At 39.7% G+C, this 11,518-nt stretch overlaps 1 protein-coding gene across 1 annotated transcript; it reads left to right on the top strand.

The window, feature by feature from the left end:
* Window positions 1–507: 507 nt before the first annotated feature.
* Window positions 508–11,311, top strand: LOC135228824 (phosphatidylinositol-binding clathrin assembly protein-like). Its single transcript, XM_064277828.1, has 9 exons — window positions 508–775; window positions 2,228–2,303; window positions 3,685–3,787; window positions 3,948–4,041; window positions 5,156–5,267; window positions 6,153–6,259; window positions 6,883–6,924; window positions 9,695–9,774; window positions 11,070–11,311. The coding sequence occupies exons 1-9, from the start codon at window positions 608–610 to the stop codon at window positions 11,185–11,187; spliced, it is 900 nt and encodes a 299-aa protein (XP_064133898.1). The 5' UTR covers window positions 508–607; the 3' UTR covers window positions 11,188–11,311.
* Window positions 11,312–11,518: the final 207 nt, after the last annotated feature.

Genomic DNA, 11,518 nt, shown 5'->3' on the forward strand with positions numbered 1-11,518 from the left:
AAACATCTCAGTTGGTATTCCGCCAATTCCTGGAGCCTTGTTTTTTGCCAGTGCCCTCAGTCCTATTCTTGAGTACTAGTCATTCATTTAATAATCAGTTATGACCTGTTATACTCCAGCTGCTGTGCCGAGTCTTGGGGAGATACTGGTGACAAAAAGGACTTTGTCCCTGCTCTCATCAAGTACACAGAATATAATATGCTAGAGAGGCATTAAATAAATATTCATGTAACATAAAACAAAAAAACCAAACCTGTTGCCAGTGAGTCAATTCTGACTCACAGTGACCCTATAAAACAGGGTAGAACTGTCCCATTAAGGTTTCCTAGGCTATAATCTTTATGGAAGCCTATTGCTGCATCTTTGTCCTGTGGAGCCGCTGGTGGTTTCGAACCTCTGACCTGCCTTTCAGTTAGCAGCCAAGCACTTAACCACTGCACCACCAGGGCTCCTTTCCTGTAACATATCAGTATAAATCGTAATAAGTGTAATGAAGAAAAAGTTTTGGTTTATTCCCTTTGTCATTTTTCAGAGATTTTAGTGCATCCGTGTTTAAGTTAAAGTTACCAATGTTGGATTTGAAAGTTGTTTCTCAGGCTGTATTTTAATGCTCTTCACTGTCTCTAATTTAGATCTAATACGGTACATAAATGGAACAAGTATGAGCGTTGAACGTCTGGCTGATGTCCTTGCAGAAAAAACTGGGAGCAGCAGCTGGGTGGTGGTGTTCAAAGCCCTGGTTACGGTACATCACCTCATGGTGCATGGAAATGAGGTGAGCTTGGTGTATGTTCAAATGGCAGCCGTTTCCTTCCTTGTAGTACAAAGGACTGTGAGCACTCAATCCTAAAATGTTCTTGGTTTGTCAAGGACTTACTGCCTTTTATTTTCATTGGTGACAAGTGGGGAGAGTGAATAGCAGTATGTGTTAGAAAACTTTTTTTTCCGTTTTTATTAATGACTGTATTTTTGCAATCAGTTTTCATTGAGCTATAGCATTTCAGCCACTAATTCTCTCAGTTCTTTAACTGATTTAGAACAACAAGAACAAAACCTCAAAAATGTATTACTGCATAATGGCTTTCCTTTGCCAGCGGAGACTGGACACCTGAATGTGTCTTGTCCTCACCTGTCCACCTCTCCGCACATACACACACTCTTGATATTTTGCAGAACTGAAATGCTATGTAACATTATTATTTTCTATTTTAAATACACATTTTGTCTCAGTAAGCTTTGCGTTAAAAAATTAAGGTTGAGAAATTGGCTGACTTTGAAACTTACAAAGCAATGGTAATTACACAGTATGGTATTGGTAAAAATAGAACATAAATATGAATGGAACATAATAGTGAACTCAGAAATAGAACTGTACTTACATGGAAGCTTGCTGGCACTCAAACATGTGGGGAAGAGTATGAAATTTAAAATAAAGCAGCACAAATGGTCTTCTTATGAAAAAATAGAATGAGATCCTTATCGTATATACAAAAATAAATTCCACATGGATGAAATACCTAAATGCTAAAAACTAAAATGGTTTTTAAAAAATGAGCATTGAGGCACATCTAGTAAAACTGAAAATGCTCAGCCCAGTGACCCAGCAGATCCACCTCTCACAACATGTTTATAGTAATGAAAAACTGGAAGTCGCCTAAATTCCCGTCAGTAGGGAACAGATAGCCAAAATGAGGCGTGTTTATATGATGAAATATTATATGACATTAAATGGAATATATACCAACATGGCTAGATCTCAGAAACAGTGCTGAGCACTTTAACTTTATCTGTAATACTTTATTCCTTTTACTTTAAACGATATGCTTGAAGCAAGTATGTCAAAACATTAACAGTTGTCATTTCTGAGTAGTGAGGTACACAGATATATCCTAGTATTCCTTACATTATTCTGTAATGTAAAATTTCTCAAAATCCACAAGTGGGGAAATGGCTCGATAGAAAGTCTGGGTGGAGGGAAAGACCATGTGTTCATATGGGCTTTCATATTTAACCTCTTGTTGATTTGGGGGTTATATAAACAGAGGACAGTTGACTGCACTGCCAAGCCTTATGTTGGGTAGCCCAGGATCAGATGGTGGTCAGCTTAGTAAATGTTCCTTGAATAAATAGAAGCTGTGTGATAGACTTGTTAAATATGACAAAATTATTAATGAACTCTATTTGTGTACAGAAGCTAATTTTAGAATTTGCTACATTTGTTTGACAGCGTTTTATCCAACATCTTGCATCTAGAAACTCCTTGTTCACTTTACACAACTTCCTGGATAAAAGTGCCATAGAGGGTAAGATGATTCCTTGATGAAATATGTCTACGTGGCAGGGAGGGAAAAGTTCTCAAAACCATGTCTGGTTAAAAAAAAAATCGGTTCTAAATTGTGAAGAGTATGGGTATATTGTACATTTTATGAAGGTAAAGAATCCTGTAATCCATTGGAACAATATATATTTGAGTGCCTACTAACAATAACGGAACATGCTGTGTGCTAGAGGCAGAGGGGTTGATGAGACATGTCTGTATGATTTGGAAGACAAATAAAGAAGCAGGCTGTTTGAATATGACATGATAATAGCCATGATGGGGTTGCAGTGGGTGCCTGGGGGCACCTAACCAGCCTGAGGATGTATTCACTTTGCAGTCCAGTCTCCTTGCTGTTGCTCAAATATGACAAGCACATCCCTGCCTAAGGGCCTTAGCACTTGCTGCCCCTTCTTCCTGGATTGCTCTCCCCGAGCCATTCATGGGGTCCCCACTGCACCTCCAGATCTTTACTCAGAGAGGCCTTCCTTGTTCAGCCCTTTCTATGCCTAAATTTTGTTCTTTCCACCACCTAACCCTCTGTTTTCCTTTTCTTTTAATTGTCTGTCAATCTCCATTGGAATGTAAGCTCCTTGAGAGCAGAAATTTTTGTCTGTTTTGTTCACCGCTGAACTTCCAGGCCCTCGGGCAATGCCTGGCTCATAGTAGGTGCTCATTAATTACTTGATGAATGAATGAATGAATTCACTAAATGAATCAAGGTACACTTGTAGGTTGTGTAGCGGGGAGTTGAGTTTCTATCATGGCCTTTCTTCATTATCTACATGAAGTAGGAGGCATGGTCATTTGTTGAGTGGAGAGGGTCGTTGGGGAGGGATGCTGGCAATGGGATAGAGGTTTAAGGAGAATGCTAAGAATTTACAGTAGTTTCTGTGGAAATGGTGAAAGGGCTTATAAAGGTCAAGGTCAAATATTTTCTCTGTTGGAAACCCTGGTGGCGTAGTGGTTACGTGCTACGGCTGCTAACCTAAAGGTCGGCAGTTCACATCCTCCGGGCGTTCCTTGGAAACTCTACTGGGGCAGTTCTACTCTGTCCTGTAGGGTCGCTGTGAGTCAGAATTGAGTCCACGGCAATGGGTTTGGTTTTTTTCCTTTATTTCCTCTGTCTGGGAATGTCACAATCAATACCACCATTATAGGGTGTTATCAAAGCTTTGAAGAAATAAAAAATAATCTTTAACAGAAAGCTTGGGGGATTTTGAACTAGATTAATAAAGCCATTGTGGCTTTTGTGCTTCAAAGGTATTTTTGAGGTATGCAGCTGAATGTGGAATAATAAGTATTGACATATATTGTAAATAGTTAATATTGGTTAAATTGGAAATAACAAAATATCTCCTGTTTAGGTTATACAATGTCAACCTTCATCAGACGATATAGCAGGTACTTGAATGAGAAGTCACTTGCGTATAGACTGATTGCATCTGACATCACCAAAACCAAGAGAGGGTCAGTAAATATGATTAGTTCGTAAGCAAGAAATACTGAAATACACATGTATTTGATATGTAGTTTGTCAAAAGCACAACTGTGTTTCAAAATGATGATGTCACAGTGCTTCTTAAACTCTTAATTACTGGTGTTTATGAATTTCTTTTCTCTCTTATAGGGTGGATGGTATGATGAGGACCATGAATACTAAAGAGCTACTAAACACGCTTCCAGTAATTCAAATCCAGTTTGATGCTCTTCTTAATTTTAATGTAAGAGCTTTGTAAACCCTTTTAAACAATATTGGTAAATTGTATTACTTAATTATAGGTGGGAGAAAGAATTTTTTTTAAATAATTTTTATTGTGCTTTAAGTGAAAGTTTACAAATCAAGTCAGTCTCTCACACAAAAACCCATATACACCTTGCTACACAGTCCCAGTTACTCTCCCCCTAATGAGACAGCCCGCTCTCTCCCTCCACTCTCTCTTTTCATGTCCTTTTCGCCAGCTGCTAACCCCCTCCACCCTCTCATCTCGCCTCCAGGCAGGAGATGCCAACATAGCCTCAAGTGTCCACCTGATCCAAGAAGCTCACTCCCCACCAGCATCCCTCTCCAACCCATTGTCCAGTCCAATCCATGTCTGAAGAGTTGGCTTCGGGAATGGTTCCTGTCCTGGGCCAACAGAAGGTCTGGGGGCCATGACCATCAGGGTCCTTCTAGTCTCAGTCAGACCATTAAGTCTGGTCTTTTTATGAGAATTTGCGGCCTGTGTCCCACTGTTCTCCTGCTCCCTCGGGGGTTCTCTGTTGTGTTCCCTGTCAGGGCAGTCATCGGTTGTAGCCGGGCACCATCTAGTTCTTCTAGTCTCAGGATGATGTAGTCTTTGGTTCATGTGGCCCTTTCTGTCTCTTGGGCTCATAATTGCCTTGTGTCCTTGGTGTTCTCCATTCTCCTTTGATCCAGGTGGGTTGAGACTCATTGATGCAGCTTAGACGGCTGCTTGCTAGTGTTTAAGACCCCAGACACCACTCTTCAATGTGGGATGCAGAATGTTTTCTTAATAGATTTTATTATGCCAGTTGACTTACATGTCGCCTCAAACAATGGTCCCCGGACCCCTGCCCCTGCTACGCTGGCCTTTGAAGCATTCAGTTTATTCAGGAAACTTCTTTCCTTTTGGTTTAGTCCAGTTGTGCTGACCTCCCCTGTATTGTGTGCTGTCTTTCCGTCACCTGAAGTAGTTCTTATCTACTATCTAATTAGTGAATACCCCTCTCTCACCCTCCCTCCCTCGCCCGTCTCGTAACCACAAAAGAGTGTTTTTGGGAGGAAGAATTTTTCTAAGCTGGTAGTGATTGATTAGTCTTTTATTTAATTTTCAGGCAAATCCCGATGAACTGACCAATGGAATAATACGTGCTGCTTTTATGCTCCTGTTTAAAGATTCTCTTCGGCTCTTTGCAGCTTATAATGACGGGATCCTTAATCTTCTAGGTAGGCCAAACAATAAACATTACTTTCTAAAAAATAAAATTGTAGACATAATTTATATGTAAAAATCTTGTAGACTCATAATTTGTTTTAGACTCAGAAGATCCTTGCAGGGTCATGTATGTTTTTAAATAATGAGACATCATATTGCTCTTTGATTAGAAATTTTTGGCTAATAAGCCACAGAATTTTTCCATTTCTCCGTAAGTACTAACTGATATTTCTGGGAGATTTACCAGGGAATCAACATGGGTTACCATATTTATACATTACACATTAATGCCCACTTACACCAAGGTCAGATAATATAGTTCTGGCTTTCCTAAGAAGATACAGCCTATATCATAAGTAATTTTTATTGATGATATATAAACATATATTTCTTAGTCTTTTAAGGAAATTTCTGTGATCATTTAGTCCTGATGAATGATGCATTTCATGGGACAGGTTCTCCAAACCTTACTGATGGAAATTTTAGATCTCTTTGTATATTGAAGACGTACTTAGTACACTTGTGAAGTTATAAAAGAGTAGGAAACACAGCCTGTTCTCCCAGAGACCTTTAGAGTTTGATTTTAATCAAAAGTGACTATAAATTAGAGGTTGTAGAAATTAAAATCTAAACTATTTGTGTATGCCATTAAATTCCATATATACCATATCCCAGCACCTATGTTTGGCATGCAGTAGTTACTCCATAAAAATCTGATTATATGGCTTGAGCAGTGTTATTTCTTGTTTTTACGACAGAGAATAACTGGATTAAAACTATTTATAATTGTTTCAAGCAAGTGAAAATCATACCCAGAGTCAGAATAATCAGAATAGAGTAAAACTTGAAATTGCTAAGATGTTGCATCCTTCATGGAATTTTTTTCCTATTTTTAGACAAGTATTTTGACATGAGGAAGAGTCAGTGCAAAGAAAGTTTGGATATTTACATCAAGTTCCTTGGAAGAAAGACCAAATTGGCACAATTCCTCAAAGTTGCAGAGGTACAGAAATCCATTTTTTTCTACCCAAGGCTGCTCTTTTATTCTGCATTAGTATAGTATCACTACCACCACACAAACACACAGAAATTAGTAGTTTTTGTAACTACTTTGTAAACAGTATAACTAAAAACTAAAATTACATACTGCAGATGTACTATCTAATCCACCCTGATGTTCTGACTGGGGGCACTTTCTCTATTGACACTCAAGAAACCTAAGCCAGATCAATATAAAGAGAACCACACCTAGGCAAGTGATAGTCAAAATTCTGAAAACCAAAGATGAAGCAGAAAGCAAGAAAAAGGACACACTGCACACAGGAGAGCAAAAATATGAATAATGGCTGACTTCTAACCACTTGAAAAATTATAACACATTTGCATGATATCCAAAATGCAGCTTAGCTCCTTGCAAAACACCGAAGACTCAATTTTTGGCAAGTCTTTTTCTTTTAGAGTTGTATCCTTCAGTTTGTGCTTAAGTGTTTTCCTTGATCTAGATAGGAACCAGTCCAGGAAGGCATTCATGCTCTTGGTAGTATTTTCTCTTTCAAGTACACATTGGTCTCCAATTACTTTGCTGCCACTCCCTGCAGTAATTTTTTTTTTTTTTTGTGAGTTCAGCAGGTTGGAATTGCCCAGAGAGACATTCCGTATCTTACTCAGGTCAGTGTACCTCTTCACCTCTCCTGTGCACTTAAATGACTTTTTTGTCTTTATGCTTTTGTGTTTATTATGTTAATCATCATCTGAGATGCCATCCTTTGCCCTATACTTATATGTGTGTTTTCATTTCCCCAAGTGACATACTTATATATAGCCATAGACTTTTGTCTTCTGAACAGATCTGTGAAATTTCGTCTTGTTAAAGAGGCCTTGTCCTATTGAGTGCTAATGGTGATTCATGGCATACTAACTAGACCATGCTTTTAAAATGGACAAAACTGAGCAGTGGAAAGAAGAGAGTATTTGGAGTAATGACCTTGGGTTTGAATGTTTCCTTGTTCACCTTTTACGTGTGTGATCTCAAGCAACTCATTTCCACTCTCGGTTTCTGCAACTACAAAATGGGTATGCCTGTATACCTCATAGAAACGTGGGGATTAAATTAGCTCAGGCTTTTTCCACCCACAGCAGCTAGTCATCAGGGATCCCCCATAGGACCATGGGTGTGATCTGAGGTAGACGTGGCAGTGCAGCAAGAATGGACAAGATGGGGGTCTGGCAGATCCTGAAGGGACGTGGAACTTGTAGGGCAGGAGCTTCAGTATCATCTCTAACAAGGGAGCAGGGGAACACTTCTTCAGTGTCAGAGATTTTGGGGGAATATGGAGATTCAGGACTTTCAGGGCTTCACTCTTTGCCAACCAGGGCCCTGACCGTGGCAATGCAGACCTGCCTTGGTTGGGTCTTGAGAAATGAAGGACTACCTGAAATAACACAAGTGGAATGCTCAGAACAGTGCCTGGCGCAGGTGGCAGTGATGTGTATGGGAACAGGCCTGTGAAGAAAGAGAGAATAAAGATGTAGGGGGAAAAGGAGGCTAATTGATGGGTGCAGTCTCCTAGGGAATGAGAGGATGCTGGACCCAGAACACAAGAGGGAAGTGGTGGCCTCAAATAGGAGGAGACAGGAGGAAAGGATGGTTGCAGATGGAAGCAAAACGTTAGGTTTGGGGCAGGGAAGGAGGGAGTGTCTGTCTGATACTAGTAAATCTTAGAATAAAAGAAATTAGCCCTCTCAAGTATACACAGCACAGATATTCGTTCATGTACAGATACATACGAAGGAGGACTTGTACACACACATGTAACCTCACAGGATAGTCCACAATATGAACAACTATTAGGCTGCCTAAATGAGAAGTCAAGTGATAAGTGGTGGGGAGGTGGGAGAGACAATGAGCATGTCAGGGTTAGTAGGAGAGAAGACTAGAGTCATTACTGAAGGGGACAGAACAAATACTCCAGAAGAATGACTAGATATGTCATTATTATTACTCTGATTTTTCTCTTACATTGACTGTGCTTCCTTGAGGGAAGTGGTGGGGGCAAGAATGAGTCCTTCACTGAGAACCATAGCTCTGCCATCTTAGGGGCACAGACGAGCATTAACTGACTGAGGCTTGGCATCAACCTCCTTCAGTGCCAAGCGCCTGTGGCAGGCGTTCTAAGGGGACATTTGACCAGAGGAGCCCTCAGGTAGAGGGCCGAGTTTCCCATTGTGTCACCTTCTCCCTTCTTCACCTCAGCTCCAATCTCCAGGACCCCTGTGTCAGAAATGAAGTAGGTGGCTACAAGAGAGGCTAAGGAAGGCAGGCTGGTAAACTTCCATGCAAATTCCCACATCATTCCACCATACATCAGCTGTTCATACTGCTGAGCTTCTTTCTCCGAACACTGCCCCCAGGCCTTGAGCCAGCACAGAAAGCAATTTGTCATGGCCTTAGATTTTCTCAAGTGTCCTAGAAACCCTGGAATGCAGTGAAATGCAGGCTTAGTGGGAGGGGAGTGAGTGAATTACACCAGCCCCACTTTTGCCCTAATCAGTCAGTCTCCTTGAAACAGGCCTGCTCAAAACAATGAAAAGTTTCAGAGTTTTTTCAGCAAATCTGATGCCACATTCCACGAAGGACGAGTTAAGGTCTTCCTCTGTGAGTGTAGCTTGGTCAGTTTCTCCTTGTGTTTCCAGCAGGTTCTACTTTATATGAATTGACGCTGAACTACTAGATGGTGCAGACTTACCATTTTAGAGATCCCTTCCGAATTTTACCTTTCTTAGGAGGATATCTCCCTCTTTTCCTTAGTTCATCTTTTTTTGCCTTGCCCTTTTTTTTTTTTTTTTTAGTATTGTCTGGTGTTAACAGAGTCTCCTTTTGTGAGAGGCCGTTTGGTATATCTGTGTCCATCCGTGGACTTTCAGCCATTATTGCCATTTTGTGTTGGGTGTGACTTCTGATTGCTCTTTTCTGCAATCTGATGCATTTTATTTATTTATTTTTTGTTTATATGATTCAGACACATAACTTGAAAATCTGATTTGATAACAAGATGCTACTTTTAATAATGAATTTACATGTAGGAAATAATTGACTTTAATGGCTAAACTTTCTGCATTTGCCCAAAACCAAACCCATTGCTGTGGAGTAGATCCTGACTCATAGTCGGACCCTATAGGACAGAGTAGAGTTGCCCCATAGGGTTTTCAGGGCTGTAATCCTTACAGAAGCAGACCACCACATATTTCTCCTACAGAGTGGCTGGTAGGTTTGAACCACAGACCCTTCAGTTAGCAGTCGAGTGCTTAACCACTGCACCACCAGGGCTCCTATAGAGATGTCTTATTTTATGTTTTCGAAATCTCTTTTATAATGTAGGAGAGAACGAATGTGCTAAAAACTATCAGGAAATAAGTCTTTTAAAATAACTATTTTTAGACACCCCGCAGTTTACTTGAAGCACTACAACAGCATTTAGCTTCTTTGGAAGAGAAAAACAACTTTTTGCCTTCTTACAGGTAGGTTAATAAATGTCTTAATGTAAACTAATTTTGTTTCCCTGTAAACACTTTCACTCATCCTACATTTTCAGCAATATGAGAATGACTAAAGTTATGGGTTTTGCATATGATGGAATACTATTCAGCTATTTAAAATTATGATGATATGGAACAGAGTGTTTCAGCCTTTTGTAGGATTACATATTCTTCACAAAGCTTTTTATTACACTCAGTGATTCTCAAAGTCAGAGGTTGGGATGGGAATATCCCCTTCTTTTGATGAATTAGATTTTTTCCCCTGTTGCAGAAGATTATTTAATACCATGGCAAACTGTTCCTTCACAAAACAGTCTGTGTAGTACACACATAACACACACATGTGTGTGTGTGTGTTTGTGTGTGAGGTACCATTGAGTCAATTCTGACTCATAGCGACCCTGTGTACAACAGAAAAAAGCACTGCCCGGTCCTGCGCTATCCTCACAGTTGTTAAATTTCTTGAGCCCACTGTTGCAGCCACTGTGTCAATCTATGTCCTTGAGGATCTTCCTCTTTTTCTCTGACCCTGTGCTTTTATCAAAACCATTAGCAGGTTTTCACTGGCTAATTCTTTTCAGAAGTAAACCGCCAGGTCCTCCTTTCTAGCCTCTCTTAGTCTGGAAGTTCAGGTGAAACCTGTCCACCATGGGGACCCTGCTGGTATTTGAATACTGGTGGCATAGCTTCCAGCATCACAGCAACACGCAGGCCCCCCCCCCAGTATGACAGACTGACAGACACATGGGGGATACACACATGTAGTCCTCTATATGTGAATATACATATAAATTAAATAATGCATATACCTCAAAATGTTTACATTAGCTATTTCTGAGTAGAAAAATTATGGATGATTTCAGTTTTTCTCTTTGTACTTTTCTATATTGCCCAAAATTTCTATAAACCTGTTGTTGTCGGGTTGATTCGGACTCACAGGAGCCTTATAAGACAGAGCAGAACTGCCCCACAGGGTTTCCAAGGAGTTAGCAGCCAAGCTCTTAACCATTGTGCCACCAGGGCTCCAGAATTTCTACAAGTTTGTATTATTCATTTATTCCACTTTTATAGGTTATGTTGATTGGTAATTGAATTGTATTTTCACCCTCTATTAGGCAACAAGCCTGTTGAATGATTCTTAATTACCTCTTATCATAGATAGGCATGTTTTTTTTTGGGATGGATGAATTAATTAAAGAACATAGGTTCAGCTGTGTAAGATATATGTGATTCTGTTTATTTTCCAATGTGCATCATCTTTCTTGTGATCTCCTAAGTTTCCAGCATGCATTGATTCCCTCCATACCAAATACTCCAGTTGTGAAAGCTTCAGCAAGCGACGGTTGGTTTGAAGGTAATATAACTCTATTACATGAGTATGTCAAGAATATTTGAGGTCAGGATTAGAATCTTTAAATCTTCAGCTGCTTAACCACCTACTCTGCTACCACTTGGTAAAGCAGAGTCTTTGGCCCAGAAATTTCATTTATAGAAATTTATCCAACATATATATATTCATAGTTGTGAAATGATGTATGAACAAGGATATCCATTACAACATTGTAATAACAAAATGGCTATCAGTAAGGGACTGTCTTTTTTTTACTGAAATGGAACAATCTCCAAGATGTAATATTAAATGAAAAAAGAGCAAAGTGTAGAACAAAATATAGCATGCTATAATCTTTGTTTTTAAAAACAGAAAAAAACAAAGAATATGTATTTA

Source organism: Loxodonta africana, chromosome X (assembly GCF_030014295.1).
Source record: "Loxodonta africana isolate mLoxAfr1 chromosome X, mLoxAfr1.hap2, whole genome shotgun sequence".
NCBI lineage: Eukaryota > Metazoa > Chordata > Mammalia > Proboscidea > Elephantidae > Loxodonta > Loxodonta africana.

What these genes read in the sequence shown, in the direction of transcription:
- LOC135228824 (XM_064277828.1), top strand. Translation starts at nt 608, where the DNA reads ATGCTCTTCACTGTCTCTAATTTAGATCTAATACGGTACATAAATGGA. An exon ending in TCATGGTGCATGGAAATGAG is followed by an intron (nt 776 to 2,227) that starts GTGAGCTTGGTG and finishes TTTGTTTGACAG; the next exon opens with CGTTTTATCCAACATCTTGC. An exon ending in GGATAAAAGTGCCATAGAGG is followed by an intron (nt 2,304 to 3,684) that starts GTAAGATGATTC and finishes TCTCCTGTTTAG; the next exon opens with GTTATACAATGTCAACCTTC.